The sequence below is a fragment of the Carcharhinus amblyrhynchos genome, chromosome 5 (assembly GCF_965287045.1).
Source record: "Carcharhinus amblyrhynchos chromosome 5, sCarAmb.v2.hapA, whole genome shotgun sequence".
NCBI lineage: Eukaryota > Metazoa > Chordata > Chondrichthyes > Carcharhiniformes > Carcharhinidae > Carcharhinus > Carcharhinus amblyrhynchos.
In genome coordinates, this window is record NC_137328.1 from 67560454 (window position 1) to 67579520 (window position 19067).

Below are 19067 nucleotides of genomic sequence, written 5' to 3' on the forward strand. Positions count from 1 at the left end.
ACCCTCCGTCACAGCTAACTAGTATGTGTCTCTTCAGATGATTCATTCAGCTGATTCCGCTCTAGTGATGTTCGCATGTACCCATTGTCTCTCCTCATCATGAAGTTACTCCGTTCTTTGCATCTTTTCTGGACAGTGCAACATTCGATATCTCTGCAAGCTCCTTTCTAACTTCACATGCTTCTGGCAGCTGGTTTCCATTTCTCAATTGTTGTATATTTCTGCTCCAAACTGTCAAATCTAATGCTCCCATCTTTGCCCTTAACAAAAAGCCTTTGACAATTTTAGGACATTAGTGTCATTGACAAGGGCAGCATTTATAGCCCATCCCTAATTACCCTTGATCGGAATGGTTTGCATGGCATTGCAGAGGAATAAAAGAGTCTTGAGAATCTGGAGTCAGATGTAGGCCAGATCAAGTTAGGATGGTAGACATTTACAAAAAACAAAAATCACAAAATGCAGAGTGATCTGATCAAATAGGCTCAACGCCCAATAAACAAAATTTCAAAAATACAGGGGACAGGGTCACTTTGGTAAAGGCTACACAAACAGATTAAAGACAACAAACTTTGAAGGACAAGTTAACCAGAGGGCTTTTACAACATTGCAGTAGTTTTGTGGTTATTAGTAAACAAATTTAAATTCCTCCAGCTATTATGATGGGACTTTAATTCTTGTCTCCGAGATACTACCCTGGTCTTTGGATTAATACTCCAAAAACATTACCACTCTCTCAACAAAGAATTGCATTCACATAGCATCATGAACATGGGAATAATCTAAAGCATTTCACAGAAGTGTAATTAGACACAGCAACAGGCGTGATCTATATAGCCCCTCAGTGAGGTCACGATTGATGTGGGACCTAACTCAATAAAAGCCCATTTTGTCTCAAATCCCTTGAAGGATTTATTAACAAAAAGTACTATCAAACCAATTTAAAATTAACAATTGCCAATTGCTGATTTTTGAAACGAGTTTCAAGTTTCAACCTGCAGCACGATAGGGAGGTTCCAATTTTATTCTTGAAAAGGTCTAGCTTTAATGCCATCTGAACAAAAGAATAGAACAGAAACAGGCTATTTGGCTTCCAACTGTGTCCCCCAGCCAGGAGAACAAGCTCCTGTTTGGTCTGTCTGTTCTCTTTAAGATCTTGGAAACTTCAATCAAAATCATATGTTAAAAAAAGGTGCCCGTTTCCAAATTCTAGGAACACTACCTCAGTAAGTGTAATCTTTTCTCATGAATCCGAGTATTATTCTAGTAAATCTATACTGCATTCCATTCAAGGCCAATAGCCCTTTCACTGATTGCCTGAAAATGTTCAAGGTATTCAAGCATGCTATACTTAATTTACAGACTTCAGCATTTTTCCGACAGAGTTAAGCTAATTGGTTTCTAAGTCCCTGGTTTTCCCCTCAATTACCTCTCTTATGCAGTGGTTTATCATACAATTTTCCAATCTAAGGGTGATTTCTGAATTGAGAACACTTTAGAAGCTTAATTTCCTAAAATCTTAGCTGGAAACACTCTGGACATGGGGACTCTCTGGGATCGTTATTTTCTTTCACTAGTGATTTTGCTTATGACACTTTTGTTGAATTTCTGCTGATTCAATATTAACTTTCTTGGAATAGCTAGCATATGGATCTCTCATCTGCTATCAATACTGACAAAGTGATTATTCAAGATTTCCCTACCATCAACATAATTACTGATATTAGGTTCCAAGCAGCTCGCATTGCTCCTGTCTAGTGTTCTTTTAGTGTTGATTTTGATACCTTTGCAAGTTGATTTGCATGTTTTCTTTTTCTTTCTCTGCATCATTCCTGTGCCCTGAGATTTGTGCAGCACTTTGCACATTTTTCCTTTAATTTTATGTAATCTCTTTAGTACCCATGGCATTTTTTGGCAAGGTAACACTGGCAATTCTCCAGGGCTGCTAGCTCCTGTTAGAAATTGTGATCGCCCATTGAATTGGGCTAAAACAGGAATTATGCCAGGTGTCAAGCCAATTGTGATTCACCTGGCCCAACCCCGATTCGGTTCCCATCGAGGCCTGTTGCTCTGATCCCTCGGTATGCTCCGGCAGCCCCAGTATCAAGTCCAGTGGGTGCCAAGCAGTACAGGTCCTCACCAGCATGGACCTGGTGCCTTGAACTTCGAGGGTGGGGCAGGGGGGAAGCAAGGAGATAGGTTTTGTGTCTATGTGTCCCTCTGCCATTGTCAGGCTGTGGAGGGAGGGTACCCAAGGGGCTGGGTGGACCTTGGGACTCTCCAGGCACAGGGTCTCTGTGCCAGGATAGCAAGGATAGTGGTGCCACCTTCAGTGCAGGCATCTAATCCAGCATGAGTGTTTGAAGACTCACCAAATCAGCCAAGGTCTTCAGATCAAAGATCACGCTGTAAAAAAAATTGTGGTTTGGAAAGAGGAAGTGAAAGCTCCTACCTGCTGCTTAATGGCCTGGAACTGTCAATCAGAACAAGCCTATTTATAAACATTGTGGTTAAGAACAAAAGTAAGTACCTGAGATATATTCAACTGTGAAGGGATACAAAAACAAAGCTTCTGCTTGCTGTGCAATAGCTTCAATTTTTTCCAATTGGCAGGCAGTGACTAGTACCACAGGGGTGTATTCTTGAACCCCAACTATTCACATTATGTATTAATGATTTGGAAGAAGGAACTAAATGCATTATCTCCAAATTTGCAGCTTATACAAAGTTGGGTGTGAGGGTGTAACTGTGAGGAGGGTGTAGAGATACTTCAGCGTAGTTTGAACAGCATATGTGTGGGCATATTCATGGCAGGTATAGTATAAATATGGATAAATGTGAGGTTATTGGCTTCAGTAGCAATAATAAGAAAACAGATTATCTGAACGAGAGTAAATTGAGAGAAGTGGATGCTGTGATTTTGAAGGTTCCAGGTGTCCAGGCGTCACGGATATTAAAGTGACCGGGCCACTTGAAAACTTTCACAGTGCACTGACAAGAATAAAGATTTTGAACAGAAAGCTGCCCGAGTTCACCATGCCAAGAGCGATCACCACTTTTTCCAGGGTGAGAAGGGGCAGTCCAGCCACGAGTCATTCCACAAAAAGAGTCTCATGGTCAACCCCTTCCCTTCAGCTTGAGCCCAAACAGCCTCCAGCTTCTCTGCATCCCAGTAGTGGCAGAGAAGGAACAGCATTTGCCTCCTCTTGTTCCCCTGCTCCTCTTAGAATCTAAGGTGAGGGTGTCACTGCCAAGACACCAGGGCAACACAAGGTTGCCCTTGTGGGTGTAAGGAGAACGTACATCACAGCGTCTCTCTGGGATGGGTGGGTGTGTGTGTACACAGGTGATGCATTTCTGTTAATAATAGTTGGGTGGAGCGGAGTTGAGGAAGAAGGCCCCTCCGTGCTGGAGGGGCTCCCCTCTTCAGCTGCCGGGGTGAGGGGAGAAGGAGCCCTATGAAGTCAGGATTGGCTGGTATGTGTTATATTTGCATACATCGTCATCGAAAAGGTGGCTGAATTCCACTTGACAGGTGCAGTTTTCCCACTGACGGGAGTACTGGGAGAATCACATCCAACCTTCTGGCTCTTCCTAATTAACTCATTCTAAACAAAGGTGCCTGCATACCTGAAGGTTTTGGTTTCATTTCAAACTGTGACTGCACTGTATTTGAAGGAATTACCATGCAAACGTAAACTGGGTTGAATGACAGGGTTCCCACACGGAAAGTTGCCTTTTTTCCCCCTACCTTAGGCTTCACTGCACTTTGTGCTCCACTAATACCTCTGCTGATTTGCTCCCCTTGTCCCTCTCATCATATCACATCATGGAGTGGCAGGTTAGCACTATTGCTTCTCAGCGCCAGGGACCTGGGTTCGATTCCTGGCTTGGGTCACTGCGTGTGGAGTTTGCATGTTCTCCCCGTGTCAGCGTAAGTTTCCTCCGGATGCTCTGGTTTCCTCCCACCTTCTGAAAGACATGCTGATTAGGTGCAATGACCTGAACAGGCACAGGACTGTGGCAACTAGGGGAATTTCACAGTAACTTCATTGCAGTGTTAATGTAAGCCATATTTGTGGCTAATAAATTAACATTAACTTTATATCCTGAATATCTATCATCCATGGCTTCCTGAGCTTGTTACTCCTGCCCATCATCCTAGAGAGGATATGCTGTGCCTGTACCCTCCCCATTTCCCCACAAGTATCTGTTCACAGTCTGTCTTGGCCAGATCCTACCTTATTTTACTAAAATCCACCCTCCCCCAATTGCAACTTGTCAATTTCTCGGTCCATAACAAGCTTAAATTGTACCATGTTGCGGTCACCATCATTACCTCAACCACCTGTCTGGCTTCATTCCCCAGAATTAGGTCCAGCATTGTGCCACCCCTCGTTGAATCACGTCCATTTTGATGTAACAAGTTTCCTGTACATATTTCAAGAAATTCATTCCATCCAAATCCCTAACACTATGTCTATCCCATTTAATGTTGGGAAAGTTGAAATTACCCTACTGCTATTGATTTTACGCACCTCTGCAAATTACGTACATATTTGCTCCTCAATTTCCCACTGACTATCTGGAGGTCTGTAGTGTGGCTAGCAACGTGGTTGCCCCATTTTTTTAATCCCTAAACTCCACACACAAAGCTTCCTACAATCCTCTCCAAGATATCACCTCTTCTTACTGCAGTAACTGACTCCTTAACAAATAATGCAATACCTCCTCCTCTTTTGACCCTCCCATCTTGCCTAAAGATTCCACATCCCACAATGTTGAGATGCCAATCCGGCCCCTCCCTCAACTATGTCTCTGTGATGGCTACTATATCATTTGCCAAATGAGTTTAAACTCCTCCCAACAGCATCAGCACCCACACCTGGTTCAGATATCGACCTTCTCACTTGTACAGGGCCCATCTTCCCCAGAAACGGTCCTAGTCATCCAGGAATTGAAGCCTTCTGTCCTTCACCAACTCTTCATCCACACTATTCTTCTATTTCTGTATCTGTAAGCACATGGCACTGGGAGTAATCCAGAGATTACAACCAGAGATGTCCTGCTTTTTAGTCCACTGTCTAACTCCTGAATTTTTGATGCAAGACCTCATTAGTGGTATCAACATGTACCATGACCTCTGGAATATAGGTTTGTGAGTAGGACCCCAATATACTCCTGAACTACCTGCCCGTTGGATCATCCATTCCCTTCCTTCCTCAAGTCCCTTCAGCTGCAGTATAAATACCTTTCTAAACATGCTATCCACATGCTTTCAGACTCACAGATGCTCCACTGTGCCCCCAACAGCTGTTCCAGCTTCTTGATTTATTGTAAGGAAATGGAATACAAAAGTAGGGGTGGTTTGCTATAGTTGTATAGGACACTGGGGAAGCCATTAAGAGTAGAAGCAGCGTATACCCTTGAAGTTACCATCAGCTGAAGCACAGCCTCAAAATTTGATCAGTGCAAGAGACACAAAATGGCAGATCTTGAGAGCATATCCAAAGTCTGTGCTAATAGGAAAATGCTGGAAAAACTCCGGCAGCATCTCTGGAGAGAGAAACAGTGTGAATGTTTCAAGTCCAATTCCAATATGAAATCAGGAATGTGGTGGAAGATCCTTCACTTGCTTGGATAACAGCTTTTCCAACACTGAAGCAACTTATCACCAGGCTGCTTGTCACAAAGCGCCATCCAATCACCTTAAACACTCACTCCCTCTATCACTGAGGCACCATGGCTGCAACCATGTGTACCATATACAAGATGCACAACAGCAACGTTCTTCAGCAACATTTTGCATATCTGCAACCTCTACTATCTGGATGAATTAGGGTAGCAGGTGCAGGAACACAACCTGCAAGCTCCCTAGCATGATTCACATCATGCTGATTTGGAAAAATACTGCTGTTTTCATCACCAGATCAAAATTTATCATGCACACTCCAGGATATCCCAAAATCACAGAGCTAAATGGAGGTACCTTTGTAGAAATTACAATATCCTGCAAACATCAATGTGACGATGCAGATAATCTGTTTTAATAATGTTAGTTCATCATCAATCATTATTATCTCAACTAGAAAAAGGATATGCACAAGTCAAAGTCATTGGGGATGGGGTAGTTTCATGTGGTGCACGTTTGATGGCGTTTGAAGAGATCAATTCATGAGGGGCCTGTTCTGTAACAAGTGGTTACCAGGTGTCAGCGCAGGTTGTTATTTTCAGTTTTAGCACCTACTGCCAAGCCATTTGGCCACTAATTGTGGTGGTTGTGCATGTCAACCCAAAGGCCATGTCTCCATTTTCCTGTCACCAACTAGTGTCTCCCTGGTGCAAGAATCAAATCACACATCAATGCAACTGGTACATATAATTTATTTAATTTCTCTGGGTCAAAATCCTCAATTTCATACCTGGCACAAGAACTGGATGTCAATTAGTACATTCACAGGGAAATAAAATATTTAAAATCAATTTCCATTGATTCTTTCAAAAATGCAAATTTTCCTGTTTTTTTTTGGATTCTAAGGTGGAAGCACATGACATCAGTCTGGTCTTTAAATATATCTTTTGCCATCACTTAAATTATGTCATCAGAGAATCAAATCAGCATTTCAGAGCCAAATTGTGGAGGCAGGTTTGTTTGTTGATATCATTTAACAAGCTGCTCGCCTACTGTGCAGGTTGGGAAAGTCATTCAGAGTAGAAGCAACGTATACCCTCAAAGTCACCATCAGCTGAAGCAGGCCGCAAAATTTGCTCAGCATAAGAGACAAGGAAAATGGCAGCAGATCTAAAGAGGATGAGCAAAATTTGAACTTTCAAACTTGGCATTTAAATTCATAGAAGTAATGATTGTAAATAATTGTGGCTTCGCATGTGGTTTAACTGTGCCTTACTAAAACTATTTTGAGGAAGTGATATTCAAAATTAAAAAAAACTTCATTGATTCTGTTCATACTTACCCTGAATTTTGATCTCCATTCTCTGCTTTTTGTTATGATATAGATAAGGTATAGAATCCTTACAAATTTGCAATTTGTATTTTTTGAGAAGATATCTGAAATCAGGAGGAGTATTTCCAACTAGTTGCAAACATTTCAAAAAAAATACTTTTATGCAGTTAACAGTACTTTTACAAACATGTCTGGGAGACTTCCTCTTTGTTGAAGACTGCGCCCTGTATGCTGGCTCAGACACAGTAAAACTGTGTGCCTTTTATATGCTCTGTTTGAAACCAGAACTCTCCACTCACCTGACGAAGGGGCAAACCTCGAAAGCTTGTGGGTTTACTATCAAATAAACTGGTTGGACTTTAACCTGGTGTTGCGAGACAACTTACTGTGTTTACCCCAGTCCAATGCCGGCATCTCCACATCATGCTGGATCAGAGTCAGAGATGCAAGTCAGCATGGACAAGTGTTCCACAGCTTATGACAACTTTGGACTCACCGTCAACATTAAAAAGACCGAAGTCACGCACTAGCCTGCTCCTCATGCACTGTACACAGAGTCCATAATCACAATCAAAGGGCAGAAACTACAGGCAGTGGACCAGTTCATTTATTTTGGCAGCACCTTCTTCCAAGCAGTGACTATTGATACAGAAGTGAACTGCAGAATAGCAAAGGCAAGTTCTGCTTTCAGTAGACTGCACTCCACTGTATGGGAACGTCGAGGAATCAGCCCAGCAACAAAGCTTAAGATGTACAGCGCTGCAGTACTCACTACCCTCCTGTATGCCTGTGAAACGTGGACTGTGTATTGAAGGCATGCAAGACTGCTCAATCATTTCCACACGACTTGTCTTCGCAGAACATTACACATCAGATGGTAAGACAAAGTACCAGACACTGAAGTTCTCTCTAGAGCAAGTCTATCATCAGTTCACACACTGCTGATGAGAGCGCAGACCCGGTGGGCAGGTCATGTCATCCATATGTCAGACGAGCACCTACCCAAGCAGCGACTTTTTGGGGAACTCTCTGCTGGAAGACACTCGCATGGAGGGCAGAAGAAACATTTCAAAGACACACTCAAGGCCTCCCTGAAGTCGCTGGACATAAACACGACCACCTGGGAAATGCTGGCAAAACCTGGCACCGTCTCATCCGCAAAGGCTGTCAAGCTTATGAAGCAAGGTGCATTGCTGAAGCACAACTTAAGTGCGAGTTGCGCAAGTCCAGAACCACCAGCACATCAACTACAGTGTCTGCACAAATCTGTCCAATATGTGCCAGGCCATTCCGTGCCCAAACTGGCCTGATCAGTCACCTTCGGACACACCGCAACCAGCCTCAAAATGATGGTGTTGGGGTCCTCATCGATGACGATGCACGAACAACAACACAAACATGTCCAGAAATGATTTTGATTAATTAACTCAAAGCTAAAGATCCCTTTCAGGCAACAGTCTTTTTGGATTTGAATCTATAACAATTCCAGTATTTTTACCATAAGTCCACTGTTTCTACAGGAGAAGTCTTACACAGGTTTTTTCTCTTTCTCACTTGATACTGGGAAGCCAAAGCTGGTCTCAAAACCGTGCAAACACAAACACCTTTCTCCGGAGGTTGGCAGCAGCTGCTTCTTCACAGGTCTGTTTGCAGAACATACTGCTTTAAAATCTCATAAGCACATCTATCTATATAGCTTTCAATCTTTATAATTTTTCCCCATAACTTTTTCCCTTCCATCTATTGTTTTACATTCTTTTAGAAGTTCTTTTTCTCAGAATCTACAGGTCTTTCATATTATTTTAATGGTTACTACTTCTCAGGCAAGAGTAAATCTACTGATCACTGCCAATTTTACATGTTCTTTTTGAAATACAATAGTTAACTTCAAGTCACTTCCCTTATCTACCCAATCTAAATTTCTATTCATATTGCCCACCAGTACTCCATCTTGGCTCGACTCATTCCCATTTCAAATTACTTGCTTTCACACTTGATTAACAATTGCCCACATCAAGACATTAGCTCATCCAGAAGTTTAATTTCACATTAACCTAAATATATTAAATGACAAACAAGAATTTCAGCATCTGAGATAATTTGGCCCATCCTGCCTGTGTGAGTACTTAGTCCACATCAGAGTTATTTTACTATCACTGCCTTGTGGTTTAGCGGGATAAAGGTGTGGAGTTAAAGGGATAGGGCCGAGGTGGGATTGTTGTCAGTGCAGACTCAGTGTGCCGAATTACCTCCTTCTGCACTGTATGATCTAATATTTTTGTCCCCAAATCCAGCTGTCTCCTAAATGCCACACAAGTAACCATTTGTGGCAAAACCCTTGCATGAAGAAAATCTTCTAACCTGCCCATTTATGCTTTTAGCACAAATCCTAAATTATTGGCCTTACCATGGGAATTAAATATTCCATGGTACTTAATATTTAAAAGACTAGTATAATGAAAAAGAATGGATGGAGCTCTGGTAATAAAGGATAACACAGGAATTGTAATGAGAAAGGATCTTAGCTCAGAGGAAGATGGGAAAGTGAAATTAGTATGGAGGAGATAATAACAAGGGGCAAATAACACTGGTAGAAATTGCCCCTAATAGTTGCTCAGTTAGCTGGACAGCTGGTTAGTAATCCAGAGCGACCCCAACAGCACTGGTTCAATTCCCATATCACTTAAGATTTTTCATGCATTTGACAAGATCCCACAAGGCAGACTTGTACAAAAACTAAAATCATACGGGATTCAGGGTGGGCAGACTAGATGGATACAGAACTGGCTTGGTCATAGAAGACAGTAGTGGTGGAAAGGTGTTTTTCAGAATGGAGATCTGTTGCTAGTGGTGTTCCACAGGGACCAGTGCTGGGACCTCAGTTGTACTCGTTGGAGTTTAGAAAGTTGAGAGGAGATCTTATAGAGACATATAAAATAATGAAGGGGATGGATAGGGTAGAGGTAGAGAGATTCTTCCCACTTAGAAAGGATAGCAGGACTAGAGGACACAGCCTCAAAATAAGGGGGCAGGGGGCCAGTTTAGATTGGAGTTGAGGAGGAACTTCTTCACTCAAAGGGTGGTGAGTCTCTGGAATTCTCGGCCCATTGAAGTGGTGGAGGCTACCTCGCTGAATATATTTAAGTCACGGGTAGATAGGTTTCTGATAGACAAGGGAATTAAGGGTTATGGGGAGAAAGCGGGAAAGTGGAACTGATCCACTTCAGATCAGCCATGATCTTGTTGAATGGCGGGGCAGGCTCGAAGGGCTAGGTGGCCTACTGCTGCTCCTATTTCTTATGTTCTTATTATATATATATATATATATATATACACACACACACACACACATATACACACACACACATATTATGTATATATAAATGATTGGGAGGAAAATATGGGTGGTCTGATTAGTATCTTGGACAATGACACGAAGATTGGTGGAGTTGCTGACAGTGCCAGGCATGTCAGAGACTACAATATAGATGGATCGGAGACTTGGGCACAGAAGTGTTAGATGGAGGTTAATCCAGACAAATGTGAGGTGATGCGAGATCAAATTTAGGTGTGAATTTTACTGCAAGCGGCAAAACACTTAGGAACATTAACAATCAGAGGGATATTGGCATGCAGGTCCACAGTTCCATAAAAAGTGGAAACACAGGCTGAATAAACTAGGATTGTTATCACAGGAAAGAAAGAAGAGATCTGATAGAGATCTACAAAATTATGAGAGGTGTAAACAGGGTGGATAATCAGGGGCTTTTCCCACGGCGCAAGTATCAATTACAAGGGGGCACAGGTTCAAGGTGAGACAGGGAAAGTTTAAGGGAGATATGCAGGGAAAGCTTTTCATGCAGAGAGTGGTGGGTGCCTAGAACATGGTGCCAAAGATGGTGGTGGAAGCAGGCACATTAACAACATTTAACAAGTATCTGGAGGTACATGAATAGGGAGGGAATAAAGGGATATGGTCCGAGTGATGATTTTTTTTTAGTTTAATTGGAGCATCATGATCGGCACTGGCTTGGAGGGCCAAGGGCCTGCTCATGTTCTTCTTATGAAGGCCTGCCTACTCAACTTTGTCCCTGACCTGAGGTGCAGTGATCCTCAGGTTAAATCACCACTGGTTAGCTCTCCTTCTCAAAAGGAGAAAACAGCCTTTGGTCATCTCTCCCTCTCAAAAAAGAGAACAGCCTATGGTCATCTGGGTCTATAGCAATCTTAACTTACCTAATAGCCATTGCTCTTTTGCACAAAGTATTAAATCGAGAAATAATAGGAGCTTTTATCAAAAATAATGTAATAGTCTTGAGGAGTTCTATATTCACATAGGTCTGTTAAATTGTCAAAGAAAGTCTTGAGTTCATTGATGGTTTCAGAGAACAATATGTTGCAAACCAATCAAGAATAAGCCTATTTTAGACCTTGAATTATGCAATTGGGTGGGGTTAATTAGTAATCCCATAGTAGAGCTAAAGAAGTCAAATGTTCACAATATGATAAACTTAATGTAAAATTCTGATAGTGACATACAACAAATAAGAGTTTTAAACTTAAATAAAGTAAATCATGCAAGTATGGAGGGAAGAGTTAAATAATATAAGAGTTGAATATAAAAGTAGGGAGGTCTTGCTGCAGCTGTATAGGGCATTGGTGAGGCCGCAGCTGGAGTACTGTGTGCAGTTTTGGGCGCCGCACCTGCGCAAGGATATTTTGGCCCTGGAGGGAGTGCAGAGGAGGTTTACTAGGCTGATACTGGAGTTGAGGGGATTGAGCTATGAGGAGAGGCTGAATAAACTAGGCTTGTACTCGTTAGAGTTTAGAAGAATGAGGGGAGATCTCATTGAGACGTATAAGATGATGAATGGGATGGATAGGATAGAGGTGGAGAGACTCTTCCCGCTCAAAAAAGACAGTAGGACTAGGGGGCACAGCCTCAAGATAAAGGGGAGGCGGTTTAGAACGGAGTTGAGGAGGAACTTCTTCACTCAAAGGGTGGTGAATCTCTGGAATTCTCTGCCCGTTGAAGTGGTGGAGGCTGCCTCGCTAAATATTTTTAAGAAGCGGGTTGATGGGTTTTTGATAAGAGAAGGGATTGAGGGTTATGGGGAGAGGGCGGGAAAGTGGAACTGAGCCACGACAGATCAGCCATGATCTTATTGAATGGCGGGGCAGGCTCGAAGGGCTAGATGGCCTACTCCTGCTCCTATTTCTTATGTTCTTATGTTCTTATGTTCTAATAAGTAGATTGAAAAAAAATGAAAGACATGTGGAAACCATTTAAATAAATAACTAATTCGCAACAAAAAAATCTTTCCATTGAGAAATAAAAGCTCCACGTGCAAAATAATCCATCCATGACTGGCTGAAATAAAAGGATATTGCTAGGCTAAAAAGGTTTTTAATGTCACAGATTATGTTAAAGGAATGCAAGAGTTTTAGCTAACAGCAAACAGTAACCAAAGATTGAGGAAAGAAATAGAACGAGAACGAACTCACGAAATATAAAAAGGTATTTTAAGAGCTCCTACAATATGTAAATAATGGTCTCTTGGAGTGTGGGAAATTATAATAGGGAATTAGGAAATAGTGGAGGTGGTAAACAAATATCTGGCATCCGTTTTTACAACAGATAAAATGCAGACCAAAAGTATGTGGGTACCTATGGACAAATAAGAGTGAAGAACAGAAGGTAACTAAACAGAGGAGAAAATGTACTGGAGAAACTTAAGGAACTGAAAGCAAACAAATCCTTTGGACCTAATGATATATAGCCCAAGGTTCAACGATCGAGTTTTTTTAAAAAGTTCCTGGATTATAGAATGATCTGCATGGTTGTGAACATAACAACGTTATTCAAAAGAGAACATAAGAAAAAAAAGTGAACTACAGGCCAATTTTTTCTCACTGGAGTCCTCTGAAAAATGCTGCAATCTATTATTAAAAGTGGTAACAAGGCAGACAGAAATTCATAGCATGATTAAGCAGAATTGACATGATTCTACAAAAGGGGAATTGTGTTTGAATAACTTAGCTTCTTGAGAATGTAGCTGACAAGAATAGATAAAGGGGAAGCAATATAATCAGATTTGCCAAAAGGCGGTTGAGAAAATGCCACAAAGGATCATGTGATACAGGTTAATATATTCACATGGACAGGGAATTATTTCACAGGCAGAAGAGATTGGGAATAAATGGGTCATTTTTAAGTTGGAAGACTGCAATTAGAAGGTCGCTGCAAGGATCAGTGTGGGGCCTCAGTGGCTCACAATCTAAATTCATAATTCAAATGAAGGTACTGGGAACAGTATATGCAAACTTAGATGAGATAATAAGCCGCGAGAAGGATACATAGAGGCTGCAAAGAGACGAGGGAGATGGAGTATAATGTGGGGAAGCATGAGGTTACTCACTTTGGCAGCAAGAATATAAAAGCAGAGTACTTTTTAAAACATCAGCCTTTAATTGTAGCAACACAGCATATTTTGTACCTTGCAACAATCATAAAATGGCTTTGGTACTGAAGCATTCACCAAAATTGCCAAGTTTTGGTCTATTTATTTAAGGAAAGCCATACTTGCTTTGGAGATATGTAGTGAAGGTTCACTAGACTCCCAGGATGAAAGGGTTGTACATTGATGAGGTTCAGTAGATTGGGTCTCTACTTGCTGGAATTTAGGACACAGAGGTAATCTCATTGAAGTATACAACTAAGGGAATTTAACAAGAAAGATGCTAAGATGTTATTTCTTGTAGCTGGAGACTGCAGAATTAGGGTTCATAGTTTCAGATCAAGGATTATGAATGAATCTGCAATTAACAACCCCAGAGAGCTTTAAATGCCCAGGAATTGAGTCTATTCAAGGCCGAGATAGATTTTTGAAGTCTAGGAGAATCAAATGACATAGCTATGGGTGATGAAAGTGAAATTGATATCAAAGTTCAGTGATGAATACATAAAATAGAGCACACAGTCCATTCAGCTCATGCAGAGCAACCTTGCAAGGTCATTTGGCCTATGTCTGTTTTTATTGCTCATTTTTTTTTTATGGATTCACTGCTGACCATCTCACACCATTGCAAATATCTTTGGAACACCTCAATTAAATCCTCCCCTTAAACCCTTCTTTGTTCCAACTAATGCAGTATCATTTTTCCCTAAGTTTCTCAATATAAATACATTCTCTTTGCCCCAGTAAATCAATAGGGACATTGATTAGTGGGCCAAAGTAAGCAATTTCAGTTTGCCTATATTTGCTCTGCTTTTGTTTTAACAAAACAAAAATGTACTACTTTTCGTTTAACCACAATGTACTACGGCACAGTGGTTAGGACTGCTGCCTCACAGCGCTAGGGACTCGGGTTCAATTCCTGGCTTAGGTCACTGTCTGTGCAGAATCTGCATGTTCTCCCCATGTCTGCGTGGGTTTCCTCTGGCTGCTCCAGTTTCCTCCCAGTCTGAACGACGTGCTGGTTAGGTGCATTAGCCATGCTAAATTCTGTCTAGTGTACCCAAACAGGCATCAGAGCGTGACGATTAGGAAATTATCACAGTAGCTTCATTGCAGCGTTAATGTAAAATGCTTACATTAATAAATAAACTTAAACCAAACCACATTTGAAATATATGCTTGCTCCCAATCAAACTATGTCCTTCTTTAATCACTGTCAATCTATTCTCTGCCATCTTCAAATACTCAGAGACAAGAAAACAAATCCCTGGATACTTTAATATATATTTGGGAATTGGATTTATATTGGTAATTGTGTTCTAGAACTCTAAGCATAGAATGGTTACGGCACAAAGAGCCTGCTGTTTCCATGCCAGTTCCCTGCAAGAGCAAATCAACTGATTCCATTCGTGTCATTTTATCCCGTAGCTCTGCAAATTCTCTCTTCAGGTGCTTTTTCAATTTCCTTTTGAAAGCCACAACTGACTCTCCCTCCGTCAAACTCTTAGACAGTAAACTCCAAATCCTAGCTACTCAAGTCCTTCCTCATATTGCCGTCACCTCTTTAGTTAATAATTTAAATTAATGACCTCTGGGATTTGACCCATCCACTGACTGTTTCTCTCCATCTACTCTTTCTGGACCACTCAGAATACCTACATTGCAGGAGGTGGCCATTTGGGCTCATCAAGCCTGTACCAACAACACTCCCACCCAGGCTCTATCTCCGTAACCCCTGACATGAAGGGGCAATTTTTATTCGGGCCAATGAATCTAACCTGCACATCTTTGGACTGTGGGAGGAAACACACGCAGACATGGGGAGAAATGCAAACTTCACACAAACAGCCAACCAAGGCCAGAATTGAACCCAGATCCCTGGCGCTGTGAGGCAGCAGCGCTGGGTTTATCCTTGCAGCGTTTTTTTGAATAAAGATGTAACATTTGCTATTCTCTGGTCCTCCAGCACCACCCATGTAACCGAGGAGGATTGCAAGATTATCCTTCCATAGTTTCCTCTCTTTCTATGGCAGCCTTCCATCTTGATGCTTTGTGCCGTCAGTTGAGCATTACTTGGTGAAGCTCAGGAGCTACACTCTGACAAGACAGTGTCTGTCTCATTTACTGCAGAGGAAGACAATGAGCTGAGAAGATTCACAATTTGCTGGCCTCTTTTCTCTGGGCCATCTTCTCAGTGAGCTGAGCTCTTCATCTCCGCTTGCCTCTTCCAATGCCCTTCTAAATGGTCAACTTCCAGGGATCATGGCTGTCAGTGACTGTCCTCCCTTACCTCTCTTCTGCACCTTCAGATGCATCACAACTTCAGTTATCAACCTTAAGTATAACCTTTTTAATCAATTTTTAGCCCATTCAGTATCTCAACTACCTCCTCTTTCACTGCGACTTGGGCAGTATCTTCTTCCTTAAAAAAGACAGATGCAAAGGATTAGTTTAGTACCTCAATCACACCCTCAGCTTCAAATGGAAATCCCCTTCACAGCACCACCCCCTGTGAGACATTTGGATCTCCTTTAATTCTGGTAAACACTGAATGGGGAAAAGAAGCTTTTGTAGTCGAATCATTTGATGTGAATCAAAATGCTGTTTGGTTTTATTTATTGTAGTTTACTGGAAAATATGACAACATAAAAGGAGCAGAAATAGGCCATTCAGCCCCTCAAGCATATTGTTCTGTTTAATCAGATCATGTTCACTCTGTTTCATAGCATCTTACATTATGGACATCTTGCAGAAAAAATGATTACAGTTAAAGATGACAGAATTAAGTTCCTATTGTACAATGTTTGTAGCTCCATCTGCAGAAAAAGGGGCATTTATTTGATTCACCACAATTTCCCATCTCAGTAATGGCGTGTGTCATTTGGACTGATTTTGTTGTTCCATAAATCTGAAATCAATTATGAGGATAGTCAAGTGTAAAGTACATAAGAACATAAGAAATAGGAGCAGGAGTAGGCCATCTAGCCCTTCGAGCCTGCCCCGCCATTTAATAAGATCATGGCTGATCTGAAGTGGATCAGTTCCACTTTCCCGCTTTCTCCCCATAACCCTTAAATCCCCTGTCTATCAGAAACCTATCTACCCTCGGCTTAAACATATTTAGCGAGGTAGCCTCCACCACTTCAACAGGCAGAGAATTCCAGAGATTCACCACCCTTTGAGTGAAGAAGTTCCTCCTCAACTCTGATCTAAACTGCACCCCCCTTATCTTGAGGCTGTGTCCTCTAGTCCTGCTATCCTTTCTAAGCGGGAAGAATCTCTCTGCCTCTACCCTATCCATCCCCTTCATTATCTTATATGTCTCTATTAGATCCCCCCCTCATCCTTCTAACCTCCAACAAGTACAGACCCAGTCTATTTAGTCTCTCTTCATAGTCCAACCCCCTCATCTCTGGTATCAGCCTACTGAACCTCCTCTGCACTTCCTCCAAGGCCAATATATCCTGCAAGGGCAGCGACCAAAACTGCACACAGTACTACAGCTGCGGCCTCACCAGTACCCTGTATAGTTGCAGCAAGACCTCCCTACTTTTATATTCTATCCCCCTTGCTATAAAGGCCAACATTCCATTCGCCTTCTTGATCACTTGCTGCACCTGCAGACTGGGCTTTTACAACTCGTGTACAAGGACCCCCAGGTCCCTCTGCACCGTAGCATGCTGCAGCTTTTCCCCTTTTAAATAATGGTCCCTCCTACTATTATTTCTGCCAAAGTGGATAACCTCACACTTGCTAACATTATACTCCATCTGCCAGGTCCTCCCCGACTCGCTCAGCCTATCCAGATCTCTCTGCAGACTTTCCACACCCTCCACGCAATTTGCTTTTCCACTCATCTTCGTGTCGTCAGCAAATTTCGACACCCTACTTTTAACCCTTATATGGTTCATTAATCAACTAATGAAATATGCGCCTGTTTGAGGGAGACATTACTAAAAGCATCACAACTACAAATTCTGGAAAACTTCCAACTAACACCTGGCATTTCACTGCACATCGCAGAAAAAAGAGACTCATTCTGAAAAGGCAAGGCTACTTGGTAGCAATATATGTAAAAAAAAACTCCAACTGAATGTATTTTAATTTTATATTGTACATCTCTAATATGATATTTTAAAATGCATCACCAGTTACAGCTCTGTAACTACTAGCACTTTGAGCAAGTTAAGCAACTCAAATTATGTTCCCCAATTACAACTGTGAAAGAGCATATAACTAATTATATTACCAGGTATTTTCCACAAATCAATTTATATGGAATACAAATTCTACATTTTGTTCGACTGAGAATCGGTAATTTTAATCACTGTATTTTATGGGTCTTTGGGATACACAGTCTAGTAACCTCTAGTTACACAGTCTTCCTCCCCAAAAGAAAACAACGAATGTTTTGACCTGGCTGCCTCACAAAGCTTAAGAGCTAACTGAAGAAGTAGTAGTTTTGTAAATTTGTAAAACATATAGCTGCGCACCACGTATCAACTTTTACATCCCGAATATTACCTTTAGATTCGGAATAGGGAGAAAACGGAAATACCCAACGTTTGTAAACAAAAAGTTTGATGACGGCCTGTCAATTTCATTGATACTTGACCTGTATTTCATTGATGTAACTTAGAGGGGGATGGCATTTCCCAATCGTGGCCACTTTTCCCCACTGTCCTGAAATCGCCCCACGATTTGTATTTCAGTGCAAGGCTAAGTACTTCAGTGACCTAAAATCATGATCAAACCGAGCTCCTTTCGCCATAGCGAAGACTAGTGCAAACTAAGAGTGTGTTTGCATTTTAAACATACAATTGATGAAAAGCGTTCGCCAAGCGCGAGTTGGACCAAGAAGTTTAAGATATAGGACTCGTTACAAATACTTGGCAGCTTTGGTAAATCCAACATCATCCCCTGGATCCGTTCTAGATTTGTGCGCTGCGTGAGTGGAGGCACGTACAGGTGAGAAATGGAAACACTAAGCCGGTTTTTAAGTGATGTGGGTAACTCAGCGGCGGCCTAGAAAGGGAAGTGCCATAATCTTCTTGTCCTTACCGTGTAGCCTCTCTCGAGATCACTCTCCTCAAATCTGAAGGACGGGATGGCCACTTCTATCATGTGGTGCATGGTATTGAGCAGCTCCCAGGATAAGAATCACTCGACCAAACAAAATACGTAAATTGCCACTTCCCAAAAAAAGAGCGCAGTCGATGTGTCAGCCCCGTAGCAGAAAGCTCCTTCCCGCCTGGATCAACACACGCTCCCACTCAGTACTGATCAAAAGCCATTTGCAAAAGAAAGTCACGTGAACGCCTGTCCGTGTCATGTGATCCCGATATTAGAATGTTGCAACCCTGGCTGCGTTCCATTCCTGGGACAGAGTTCTAGAACGTGCCTGTACAATATGCTTTTTTTTCAAACGCAGTGAGTCCGAGGTTAAACCCGTTCGTGCATCAGAGACTAACAGCAAACACCAAAACAGCAACGATACCCGGGCGCTGTTAAAACATAGCTGTATTAGCAACGGAGAAAGCATCTAAGAGATGCAAGATAATGAATCGTATGGAGAAGGTAAATCCATAACACTACTTCAGCTATTAGTTGGCACTACTCAGGCCTCTGAGTCGAGCAGGGATGC

General features: G+C 41.9%; 1 protein-coding gene across 2 annotated transcripts in view; it reads right to left on the bottom strand.

Annotated features, from left to right (window-relative positions):
* LOC145343089 (sorting nexin-24-like) overlaps positions 1 to 18728 on the bottom strand; it is a 147788-nt gene extending 129060 nt beyond the window's left edge. For both annotated transcript variants that reach the window (XM_080188954.1, XM_080188955.1), the window contains exon 1: positions 18485 to 18728. In XM_080188954.1, the coding sequence (XP_080045080.1) occupies positions 18485 to 18556 (72 nt within the window). In that variant the 5' untranslated portion in view covers positions 18557 to 18728. The remainder of the gene's footprint in view (positions 1 to 18484) is intronic.
* Positions 18729 to 19067: the final 339 nt, after the last annotated feature.